The 12,949-nt window shown below is 39.9% G+C and overlaps 2 protein-coding genes across 9 annotated transcripts in view; both read left to right on the top strand.

Annotated features, from left to right (window-relative positions):
* The window catches only part of TMEM87A (transmembrane protein 87A), a 44,242-nt gene extending 38,192 nt beyond the window's left edge, over window positions 1–6,050 (top strand). For 3 of the 5 annotated variants that reach the window (XM_028507824.2, XM_028507823.2, XM_036032097.1), the window contains exons 17-20: window positions 340–401; window positions 1,607–1,662; window positions 2,564–2,594; window positions 4,819–6,050. In XM_028507824.2, coding sequence (XP_028363625.1) covers window positions 340–401; window positions 1,607–1,662; window positions 2,564–2,594; window positions 4,819–4,860 — 191 coding nt within the window. In that variant the 3' untranslated portion in view covers window positions 4,861–6,050. The remainder of the gene's footprint in view (window positions 1–339; window positions 402–1,606; window positions 1,663–2,563; window positions 2,595–4,818) is intronic. The other 2 variants (XM_028507825.2, XM_036032089.1) reach the window with 1 other exon arrangement.
* A 1,629-nt stretch (window positions 6,051–7,679) lies between these two features.
* VPS39 (VPS39 subunit of HOPS complex) overlaps window positions 7,680–12,949 on the top strand; it is a 43,328-nt gene continuing 38,058 nt past the window's right edge. For 2 of the 4 annotated variants that reach the window (XM_028506062.2, XM_028506059.2), the window contains exon 1: window positions 7,696–7,926. In XM_028506062.2, the coding sequence (XP_028361863.1) occupies window positions 7,854–7,926 (73 nt within the window). In that variant the 5' untranslated portion in view covers window positions 7,696–7,853. Of the gene's footprint in view, window positions 7,927–12,949 lie in introns of all 4 variants that reach the window. The other 2 variants (XM_028506061.2, XM_036032047.1) reach the window with 2 other exon arrangements.

Raw genomic sequence — 12,949 nt, 5'->3', positions numbered from 1 at the left:
TTTGAGTATGAAAATCAAGATACTTGGATATAATTGCATTGTTTATTATTCTATAACTGTGTATGGGGTGAAGTTAGGGAGAAGCAAAAGTAAGGGCATGAATCTTAAGACAAAGCTATGGTAAATCCTGCAAATAATTGAACATTAAGTGTCCAGGTTGCTTATTAGAGATGAGCTAAAAATGTGGCTTTGAACTTCCAGCATAAATCTAAAGGTGGAGAAACATCTGTTGTGTAATTCCATGTCCGTAAGCTTAAAATAAAGCTCTGAATCCATTTTTGCAATCACTGTTAGTATATTGACATTGTTAACCAGTCTCTTTTTTTTTCCCTCCTACAGAGGGAATGAAAATGAGGAGTACCAAACAAGAACCAAATGGAAATACTAAAGTAAACAAAGCAGTAAGTATGACTTTTCTTTCTTGTGTGTCCTATCCTCTAGCCCTTGGTGGAACTCAGCAGTTATGTACAGACCTTAATGACTTTCTTTACCTTTGCTGTTATTCAGCTTGCTTTATAAATCTTTTAATATATTACATTTACATTTTTAAAAACAAACAAGTGATTCCATCTAGGGCTTAGTAATCTTTAACTAGATGGTTTGCTTCTATGTTCTAAAAAGAGACCAGACCAGTCTTATGGTTTTGTGTAATGGTTTTCATCAATGAGATCATAGCCTCATTAATTAATAACAAAGTGTTTTTGTATTAAAGATCAGATATTTTAGTCAGCACCTTTTGGTTTTCTTTTTTTGTAGAATTGTGTATTTATTCTATTGGATTGGCCCAATAGTTGATTTAGTTTTTGCGTAAAATGAAAGACATTTTTCATTTTCACCCATAACTTCACTGATTTGGATATTTTGAGTAAGGGGGCTATCTCCCATGTGGTAGAATGTTGATTGTTCTCAATTAATGTCTCAGTTTGATCACTCTCAACTTCAGCTCATCTACCTGACTGTAGAGCATCATCTAGCAAGAAATCTCCAGCACAAAACTTTGCAAACCACTGTTGACATGTTCAATCAGTCACAGCACCTTCTCCATACACTGCACAAATCATTTTTTGTGTTTCAACTGTGTTTTTACCTTTTTTTAAAAAATAAAGTATAATATGCTGGAAATGTCACTTTCTTCCATCTTCAATATTAAAATGGCTACACAAAAATTTACCAATTTTGATGTTCTTTTTTAAATGCACACTGATATGACAGCTGTCATAATACAATCTAACAAAATTGTTTCAAATGAAGTTAAAGACAACTAAGGACTTAGTAGAGCCATCTTACAGGAAAAAAACAAACTTTTTGGCCAATCCAATACATGAAGCACTTTATTTCAGCTCCAAGGAGCAAAGCTTACATGCAGTGTACACTAAGGGTATTAGACCCTTGATCAGAAAACATTTAAGGGTGTAGGGCATCATTTCATATTTTGATTATATAGTTTTTTAAGTTATTTGACTTTGCTGTTAGCAACCCCATTTGTTATGAGAATGTACTATTTCATAGTGACAACAGATTAAAGATTTTGAGACCTCTTTAGATTCTTATTTGAGATCTATTATTTTATGCATTTTAATAACAACTGGTACTTGTATGTTCCCAGCAGGAAGATGATTTGAAGTGGGTAGAAGAAAATGTTCCTTCTTCTGTGACAGATGTGTAAGTTTTTGAACCATTGCTATAAGCGTACTATTTCAAAGTTAATATTACTTTTATGGTTTTAATGAGGGAGGGGCAGAGTAAAATAATGAGAATATTTGTAGGTAACATTGGACGTCAAAGACAAAAATACTCAAAAAATTAATTTAAAACATTAAAAAATGTTTAATAATAAAGATTATTGAATGATATACGAACAAAAGTAATTGATATTATTTGTTCAAGTGACATTTTTGCTTAGAAAGATTTTGGTATAGATCTTGCCAAAACCACTGGGATAATTCTTTTAGAATTAAAAAAAAATTTTTATTGCAGGTTTCTCGTATTATTCTGTATTAGTTTCATATGTATGGCACAGTGGTCAGACGAGAGTTATACTTCACACAGTGCTCCCCCTGATATTTCTGGTACCCACGTGGCACCATCCATCATCATTACACTATTATTGACTATATTCTTTAATGTGACACCGTAATGCAGCACTTTACACCCCTGTGACCACTTTGTAACTACCAATATGTACTTCAGTCCCTTCACCTTTTTCACTCAGACCCTCAACCTCCCTCCCTCTAGCAACCATCAGTCTGTTCTCTGTACCGGAGTCTGTTTCTGTTTTCTTTGTTTATTTTTGCGATTTTTGAGTTCCTTTCCATGGCTATAATTTTATTAAACATGGGTCCTATTACAATACAGAACATGTTTTTTTCCATATAATTTCAATAATTCTGATTCTTATTTTTAATTTGCTATCCCTCCCTGACCCCCGCTATGAACGGGCATTAATAAGATACAGATCTTAGTTACCCCAAAACTTTTAATTGCATTCATTATTCCAGTGTCCTTAATGAACCGCTTATGGCTTTATTTTACATTATTCAATTGGGTGTTTTTCTTTTTGCAGAGCACTTCCAGCCCTTCTGGATTCAGATGAGGTTAGTAATCAAATCATGCATAAAATGTGGGTCTGGTGACTTAATGGGGAGTCATAAGTTCTCTGTTCAGGGATATTTATTTGATGCAGTAACAGTATTATTGAAAAGGATGAGAATAGAAATAGTTTCATTAGAACTCAGATATTCAAAGGGTTTTGGCCAAGATGGATGTGTAGTTAGATACGTATGGTTTGCTTCCTCACACAACCAAAAGAAGGTTGACAACCAACTTAAAAACCAACCAGAACTGCCCCCAAACTGAAATGTATAGAAATCCAAAAACCAAGGAGTTAAAGAAGAAACATTCATCCAGACTAGTAGGAGGGGCAGAAATAGGCCAGGGCAGAGAGAACTTGAGGTGTGGAGGCTGCTGGTGGACCAGGCAGTCCCACAGTCGCTTGCGGATAAGCCAGAAGGAACTACTTGGGAGTGAGACAAACCTTGCAACCCAGGGTTCCAGTGCAGGGAGGTAAATCCTCAAAACCTCTGGCTGTAAAAACCTGGAGGAGTTGTAGTAGTGGAGAAACCCACAGTCTCACAGGGGAGTCCGTTGGAGGAACCCACAGAGTCCTAGAAGATACACAAGCCCACCTATTTGGGAATCAGCATCTGAAAGGGCACAATCCATTTGTGGGAAATGAGGGAAGTGACTGAAAGGGAGAGAGCTGAGCAGGTGGCATCATTCCCTCTTGGAATGTCCCTCTGCAACATACAGCACCACAGCCCATTGAAGTGGATTGCTTTGCCCTTGCGAATATCTAAAGCTCCACCCCTTACAACAGAACTGGTGTGCTGAGACAAAGAAAAATGGCCCAAATGAAAGAACAGATCAAAACTCCAGAAAAAGAACTAAGCAACAAGCAGATAGCCAACCTATCAGATGTAGAGTTCAAAAACACTGGTAATCAGGCTGCTCACAGAAATTATTTGAGTGTGGTCACAAAATAAAGGAATAAAGACTCTACAAAGTGAAAAAGAAAAATATACAGGGAACCAACAGTGACAGGAGGAAACTGGGACTCAAATTGACAACTTGGAACAAAAGGAAGAAATAAATATCCAAGCGGAACAGGATGAAGAAACAAGAATTCAAACAAATGAGAGGCTTAGGAATTTCTGGGACAATTTTAAATGTTCCAGCATCCAAACCATAGAGGGGACAGAAGGAGAAAAGGAAGAGTAAGAAATTGGAAACTTATTTGAACAAAAAATGAAGGAAAACTTCCCCAGTCTGGCAAAGGAACTAGACATGCTGATTTTTGATCTTTTTATATGCTTGCATACAGTTCATCTGGAAGGCTTCACGATGAAGTCTTATGTAGGAACTGCAGGCTGAGTACTGGGAAATAGTTTGGACATGTTCTGAATATTAGATTTCAGAAAGCCTTTTGAGCACACCAAAAAACTGTGGTCAGAAACACATAAAATGACCATCCTAAGGATTCTCAAGAGCTAAGTGTTAACTGTGTGCACTGTTGTGCAACAGGTCTCTAGAACTTCTTCATCAATGTAATTTTAATGAGTGTATAATATCTCATTATAAGGATATAGCATATTTGTTTACACAGTTCTGTTTTTGGACACAATTCTTTCTAATATTTTATTATAATTTTGAGTGTTGCAGTAGAAATACTTGTTTCTAAATCTGTACCCACATCCTTGACTATTCAAGTTAAATTCCTGAATCAGAGGAGGCACACATTTTTATTAGAGCTTAGTCTTAAGTAAATATTTGTTTAATCATCTTGATTAATTCTAAAACCTTTTGATTTGTTGTTTGATGTACAAGACTAGAGATTTTTCTTTACTTTTAGAGAGATGGGAGGGAGGGAGAAAGAGGGAGAAAAACATCGATATGCGAGAGAAACATTGACTGGTTGACTTTTGCACGCCCCCAACTGCATTCTTGCAGTGCAGGCATGTGCCCTGACCAGGAATTGAACCAGTGACATTTCAGTTCGTAGTCTGATGCTTAATCAACTGAGCCACACCAGCCAGGGAAGAACTAGAGATTTTGATTCAGTCAATCTTGGGTGGGGCCTGGACATGTCTGTCTTTCAAAACCTTCATAAACGTTTAGGAACCATCTCTCTAGGTGTTTAACGAACATAAACATGTACTTGCAGAAAATGTGCATGTGCATCATCTGTGTAAAAGATATTTGGAATGCAGACCATTTACAATTAACGTATTTTGAATAAACCTTTTTTTTTTTCTTCCCAAGGAACGAATGATCACGCACTTTGAAAGGTCCAAAATGGAGTAAAGTGGGAAGATGTGCAGTTGAAGATGGCCAGTATCTGGGAAGAGATCAGCTCCTGTCAGTCCTCTATACTGCCCCGTGGGGTTAAAGAAGGGAATGACATCCTGATCTGTTCCTTGATCTTTGTGTGTTGGACCTGGTCAGAGGTGTCAGGACTAGGAGAACATCTTACTGAAAACAAGTTCATAGGAAGAGAAAAATCTACAAGTTTCTTATTTTCAGCATTGATGCCCCATTCCCTCCTACACCCTGACATGGATGTTTATATGCAACTTATGTGTGTTGTTGTTCCTGAGCCTTCTATGATGTTTAAATTGTTTAATCTGTCAAACTAAAAAGTTTAACATCTTCTTGACGTCAACACCATAATATGTAATCTCCAGGAGCAACTGCCTATAATTTTTATTTATTTAAGGAGTTACATAGGTGATGGGGGAAATTGTTAATTATCTTGCCATTTCCTGGGAAGCCAGGGTTACAGCTTACAGAGGTAGTTTTGAGAAAAATATGCCCTGACTTAAGGAGCCATGGTTCTGTCAATGATTAAAAGGACGAAAAAACAGGGAGAGAAAGAAACTGTTACAATGTAATTTAGATCATTTAAAAAGCAAAATCAAGTGCAATTTTGTTTACAAAGGTGTATATTAAAGATTTTTCTATTTGAGATGTACTTTAGAGAGAAATATTAGGTTAACTCTTGACATCTTCTATTGTGACACATCCCATTGCTGGCAATGTGGTGCACGCTCCAAAACTTTCAACTACTGTTTTGTAAGCCTCCAAGGCAGCATTGCAGAGTCGGACACAATGCTTTGTTGGCCTTCCTGCCGTTCACTGGGTGTTGCACTAGAGGCAGAGAGGCACTCCATCCAAGTGCTTGTGAGTGAGCACCCCGAGTACTGTGTTTCTTCAGAAGCAGGAGCTAATACAAAGGAAACAGGTCCTTCCAGCTTAAAGTTTTCTTGCATGAGGTAGTATGGAGGCCCTGGACTGCTGCTCATTCTTTAGGAATCAACGGTTCTTGTATCTGGTGTTGGTTTAGAGACTGTTTAAAGAGACATCACAAGGTGATGGGATTCATTTGATACACTATGTTTCTGTTTAAATGGTTTGTCTACTTTTGCCTTCCCAAGAGTTTTGTTCTACATAGAAGTTCATGCCATTTTTTAATATAAAAAATTTTAACAAAATTACTATGTTTTTTGTCTTTTCTCAGATTTTCTCTTAAAGACCCTTCTTTCTCCCAAACTCTCTCAATGGGAATTTTCATTCCATGGTTGTTATTCTTCATCTTATCTGTTGGAACAAATAACCATACCACCATAGCCTTCACTCACTCCTATTATAGTGAAAGTGTTTACATTTATGTAACTTTTCTCTATAGCTGTTTGCTGTGGTGATTTTTTTTGTAAGTCAGTTTGGCAGTATCTCTAAGGATAATACCAGTATGAGGAACTGACAATATTCTCAGGTTAACCCATCAGCAGAGGGCTGTTGTAACTGTTGTATGCCTCTGTTCTTCCATAGTAAAACTCAGCAAGTGAGTAATAGTCATAATGCTGCAGGATGGTTGATCACATGTTTTTTGAAGTTGGTTAGATGTCAACTTGAGACCAAGGGGTGGGGGAGGGGAGGAAGCTATTATGTTAAGCGGGAGTTTATAGTATAAACTCGGTAGCTTGGGACTCATTAATTCTTTCTGCTTTTTCTTAAGGCTTGTTCTATTACTGTGATTGTATATAGTGTGTCATTTTTTAAAAACAGGTTCAGAAGGAATTTATACCATTACATTGACTTGTTACTTTATAGTTTTCATTACTTATTTTAGTCTTGGCCCTTCATCCTGGAGCTGCAACATGTTCTTAGGCCTTCTTCCAGCGCAGCAGCTGGCAATTCTAAATCTTCAAGATGTTTTCTCTCCCTGGTAAAAACTAGACATAATGTAAGATTCATTCTGCAATTTTTGTGTTTCTTACTACTTGAAAATACTTCATTTTATTATCAGAAACAGCATTTGGTAAAGATAGGACAATATTCCTAATTTATAGATGAAAAAACTGACATGGTGTAAAAAATTGTGATCAGGGCCATTTTTTTACTATCAGACTCACCCCATTTTTCTTTTACACTTTTGATTTAGACCAATATGCTTAATTTTATGGCATACCTGCAATTTTTTTGTAGGTAAATTGCCAGATAATACTGATCGTTCTTGCAGTGGTTCTCACTCAAGTGCATGGACTCACCTTGGGAATTTAGTAAAACAGGCTGCTGGAAAGAATTTTCTGATTGAGTAGAGCTGGAATGAGGCCTGAGACTTTGCTTTTCTAACAAGTGCCCAGGTGATGCTGATGCTGATGGTCTAGAGTCCACTCTTTGAGAACCACTGGCTTGGAACAACCTTTAAAATCTAAGAGCAAGGCTGTGATTATAATAGTAATACTGAAACTACCATTGATTGAGTGCTGAGTATGTCAGGCATTGCTGAGCGCTCACAATGCTAGGTCAGGTCGGTACCTGATACTGCCATCATTTTTCGGATAAGAGTAAATCCTAGGGAGATTAAATTTCTTAAATGCTACAGGTAAATTCCTGAATGGCAGCTCTCCATCCCAGGTCAGACGCCAAGGCCCGAATTCATTCACCACCACACCACAGTTCCTCAGACGGCTCTAAGATTAAGATCTTTTACCTTCCTTGTTAAACCCATGGCCACACCATGACGGAAAAGCTCTGGATCCAGGGCGAAATGGGAACCCAAGCATCATTGCATTCCTTGGAGATGCTCTAAGAGCCGGGCGGAAGGGGCGGGACTTTGTCTGCGGAAGGGGTGGGCTTAGGCCAGAAGGAAGTCTAGTGTTGATGATGGCTGTGTTGCTGAAAGGCCTGTAATTGGGGTCCCTGGCCAGATGCTGGTCGGCCCTTAATGTTCTCTTCTCGAGCCCGTCACGGCGCACTCAGGGTGAGACTGTCACAGCGACTCCCTGCTCGCCGCCATGCACGACGCCTTTGAACCGGTGCCGATCCTAGAAAAGCTGCCTCTGCAGATCGACTGTTTGGCTGCCTGGGGTGAGCCGAAAAACCGAGGGGCGGCGGTAGGGCCCGGGAGCGCAGGAGCTGCCCGGACCTATTGCAGGGCTGGGGAAGTGAACTAGCGTCTGGCCGACGCTAGTCGGGAACTGGGATAAAGGAGTGCAGAGTGTTGTAAATAGCGTTGGCTGTGGGGCTCTTTGGGCGATCCCAGGGACCCAAACATTTTAGGGACGTTTTACCTGCCCTTGTTCTTTGTGCAGAGTTGGAGGTTGAGCTTTCCTCATTAATTGTGCTCAGCTTTGACTTATTTCGATTACCAGGAAGTCTTTAGTTTGGAGGAACAAGGAGTGGGAAGTTTTCAGCCTGCCAGGGACTTGAACTTACCCAGAATAAGTGTTGTACTGGTTAGGTGGTGGGTAGGATTGGGATTTAACAAGTTAACAACATACACCTTTTTTCCTTAGCGATCGCTCATTGTTCGCTTGTCACCATTGTAGGAAACTCACGTTGTTACTCTAAACTCTTAATCTAGCCCAGCGATTTTCAGCTGGTGTGCTGCAAGAATTTCTAATATGCAATACCTACTTAGGGGCACTGACCTCTTATCCCTTAGACTGTTAAATAAAAAAAGAATGACAACAGCCAACACAATAGCCATCCTGTGTGAATGAATCAAAATTATGCCTATTTTTTGCCAGATTAGCAAAAAATACATTTTTTTTGCTGTGCCACAGAATTTTAGTAATTGGTTTTTATGTATCATGAGATGAAAAAGGTTGAAAGTCACTGACTAGTCAAATAGTTGTCTTACATTCAAGTGCCAAAGTTACCTAGCTTGGTAGGTAGAAGAACATCATTCCAGGCTGTCATGAAATGTAACTGGTAAAAACTTACATAATCTTCTTGAAAGTGGCTAGGGTCAGACATCTCTTATCTCTTGTATACTGTGGAATACAAAAAGGTTTGTTTTTATTTTAAGGTTTTATTTATTTATTTTTAGACAGAGGAGAAGGGAGAGAAACATCAATGTGCAGTTGCCCCTCACACAACCCCTACTAGGGACCTGGCCCGAAACCCAGACCTGCACCCTGACTGGGAATTGAACCTGCAACCCTTTGGTTCACGGACTGGCACTCAGTCCACTGAGTCACACCAGTCAGGTGTGACTGGTAGGCACAAAAGGTTCTACGGGTCTAAACTTTAACTCTTACCTATGAACATTATGATCTTATCTATGACTGGTTGTATCTAATAGCCACCAAAGACCAAACAAATAATTTCAATCTTTCCTGTTAATGTCCAGGTACTAGAAATCAAGGGCCATAAAAAAAGTGGCCCAGAACACTTAACCCAGATCTTATGCTGAGCTAAGTCCTTGTGATGGGTCTGGTGGAATCTTGGTGGTGGCTGACATCGTATGCATCATCTGTGGATAGTGCCATCCAGTCAGCCTTGCAGAGTTCTTTATAGCCTCTTCAGTAGGGTGCTTTCACTACAGATCTTCATGTTAATGTCTGCCCCTCCTGCCTTTAGCAGCCCTGAGCCTGTTTAAAATCATATCTCCATGTAAATCATATCTTACACCACTAGTAAGCTGTCCTAGTCCTTTTGGTTAAACAGAGAATCTGGCTTCCTTCAGCTATCTCAAGAAGGTCTCCATTTCCTATCATTAAATGCTCTCAGAATTAAAAATAGAGGAGAAAAAAACTTTTAAAAAGACCTGACACTATACAAAGGGAATCATTCTCATATTTCTTCATCAAATATGTATTAAGTGCCTACACAGATCAGTCTCTCTGCTAGGGACAGGAATGCAAGGATGAGTAAGACACAGTGCCAGTGCCTGTGCTTCTAGGACACACAGTGGGAGACAAAGGCATATAAACAGATTACGATACAAGATAAATGATACCAGAGACATATGCTGCCTATTAGGGAAACATGAGGAAGGGTACCCATCGGCCTAGGACATACGCTTGAGAAAAGGATGAGTGCAGCTGCTCACCACACTCCACTTACCCTGTCATGTCTCTTCACTCTGATGCCCTGTAGACCTAGTAGTACATATGTCTCAGCCTCTCGCACCAACTCCACTTTGTCTCAGTAAAGACTCCCTATACTTGTGCTTTTCAGGAAGACAGCTTTGTAATGCTCGGTAGGTTTTGACCTGCCTTGATCTCCCACCAAACAGGAGAAATGCCTGTTGCCTACTAGGATGCCGTGATAGGTATTGGGCTACAAGAGGCCATTTACCGTCTCCTGCCTCAAAACTACTTTATTTTCAGACTTAACCAGCAATGAATATTATTCTTTCTAGTGCTTACCCCTTTTACCTGACATTCATTCAGGAACCTCCAGGATCCAGCTCATGCAGGGCCAGACAGTATTGGAGCTGGAGGATGTCTTTGACACACCATAATCTGTTTCCTGGGAATGGAAGTGAGGAGGGTACTCATGATGATTTCTCCCTGAACTCCAGAGAATCCAGCTGCCTTTTAAGCATCTTTGTTTTGGGTGTCTAGCAACACGGCCAGAACAGTTTTTGATGATTATATTCTCCCAAAACATGCCTATCCCCCTGCATCCCATATCTCATCAAATGGCATTTCTGTTTACCCATTTGGCTAAGGTCAGAAGCCTTGGAATCATTCTTGACTTCTCTTTTTCTCCTATATACCTCATCCAGTCCGTCAGCAAATCTTATCTGTTCCACCTCCAGAAAAAGTCTACAGCCCAATCATTGCTTTCCATCTCCACTTTTCTACTCTTTTTTTTTAAAAGATTTTATTTATTTATTTTTAGAGAGGGAAGGGAGAGAGAGAGAGAAACATCAATGTGCAGTTGCTGGGGGTCATGGCCTGCAACCCAGGCATGTACCCTGACTGGCAATCGAACCTGCGACACTTTGGCTCGCAGCCCGTGCTCAATCCACTGAGCTACGCCAGCCAGGGCTGTTTTTTCTACTCTTGATGAGCTTACCATCCTCTCTCATCTGAATCACCACAGTGGTATTCTTACCGATCACCCTGTGTTTGCCACTGCTGTTTTCAGATTTTTTACTTACACAGGGGTGGAGTGAGCCTTCAAAAAATTAATCTGATCACATCTCTTTTCTGCTCAGAGCCCTCCAGTAGCTTTCCATCACAACGAGAAGTTCCAAAGTCCTTTCAATGGCTGGCTTCATCTGACATGATCAGGACTCTGGTTACTTCCCTGACTTTATCTCCTATGCTCTTACCCCTTGCATCTATCTGGTACTAGTCATACAGTCTTCCATGAAAACACAGTGCACATAGCCACCTCAGGGCCTTTGCACTCGCTGTTTCCTCTGCCTGGCACGCTCTTGCCTTAGATATTTCATGGATTGTTCCTCTCTCATTCAGATCTCTGCTGAAATGTCACGTAAATCAGCAATATCTTCCCTAACTATTCTCAGTCCCTGTTAGAACATAAATTTCTTCAGAGTAGGAACTTTGTTTTGTATATTGCTCTATTTGCAGTTCCTACAACAGTTCCAGAGTCCTAATGGGTATCCACTGAATATTAGTTTAATTAATGAATAATAACATTAATGGTAATAGCTTCCATTTATTGAGTGCTAATCATATTGAGCTTTTATAAAATAATAACCACATTTTGCAGAGGAAGAACATGAGAATTTAATTTTTCAAGATCATGTAAATTATGTCTGATTCTAGAGCCTGATTCCTAAACTTTAATGTATATTCAGATCATGTAAAAAAAAAGTGCAGATTTGTGTGTGTTATCTGTATGTGCATATACACAATCATATTTGCTTATATTATCCAAAGAAACAAAGGACAGATAAATCACAGACTACTAAAATGCTTACCTGTAACAGAAGGGAGAGAACAGGGTATGTGGACAAGGATGGAAGCTAGAGTTCTCAGTTTTAGCTTTGGAACTACATGAATGTCTCATGATTTTAAAACACATTTCAGGACACCACTGTAGAATCACTGACTCAGGATCTCTGGGAGCAGGGCTCAGAAATGTGCATTTTTAATTAGTCCAAGTGATTCTGATGTGGCTAATTGGGGACTTATACTTTGAGAAACACTGTTCTTTGCTCCTTGACCCAGTGAAGGGAAGTGACTACTAGCTTATTCCCTGCAGTGGCCAGCATTGGGCCAGGGATGGCATTTTTTATCATGTAAGGTTGGACCGGGTCGTACTGTTGGGCAGAGCTTCAGTAGGGTAATTATGAGCAAGAAGGGCCAGCCTCACTCACTTCCTAGGAGGGATCAAGTCCAACCTTGTGTCTCAGAGTTAGGCTGTCAGGAGCTAGCCGTCTAGGGCTGGCTCTCATTTGTTTATGTGTGTGCTGCTTATTTGTGCAGCGTGGTCCACTTCCTCAGGTGTGGTGTTGAGCCTCAGAAGGGACTGTTTACCCTGTGCTGCACCTGCTCTGCAGGCGTCTCATTCTCTGTGTTGTGCACATACAGCTGTGTTATATGACATGTTGTGGAATGTGAAGGCCGCCTGTGGCTCAGGCCCTCTGGCCACCTGAGCCCCCACTGATTCTGTCACCAAATCAAGCCTCTTCCAGGTTCTATGCTGTTACTACATTTTCATTATGACTTTGAAGGTTAGGAATGAGTATGTTGTGGTGCTTTTACTATTTAAAGGGAAGTTGTTACTTTGCATGTATGATAAAGGCATTTTTTTTCTCAGCACCTCCAAAGCCTGAAAAGGGTCAAATAAAATTTCAATTAAAATTTTAAAAAACAGCCCTGGCTGGCATAGCTCAGTGGATTGAGCACGGGCTGCAAACGAAAGTGACGCAGGTTCGATTCCCAGCCAGGGCACAGGCCTGGGTTGCAGGCCATAGCCCCCAGCAACCGCACATTGATGTTTCTCTATCTCTATCTCCCTCCCTTCCCTCTCTAAAAAATAAATAAATAAAGGATTTAAATAAATAAATAATAATCTTTTTTTAAAAATGTGAAATCCCATGGTTTTAGTACGTTCACAGAGTTGTGCAAGTATAGCCACAGTTGATTCTAAAACATTTTTGTCACCCTAAAAAAAACCCCGG

This window comes from Phyllostomus discolor, chromosome 1, assembly GCF_004126475.2.
Source record: "Phyllostomus discolor isolate MPI-MPIP mPhyDis1 chromosome 1, mPhyDis1.pri.v3, whole genome shotgun sequence".
NCBI lineage: Eukaryota > Metazoa > Chordata > Mammalia > Chiroptera > Phyllostomidae > Phyllostomus > Phyllostomus discolor.
The sequence above is the reverse complement of the archived record's forward strand: the minus strand, read 5'-3'. Positions and strand labels throughout refer to the sequence as shown.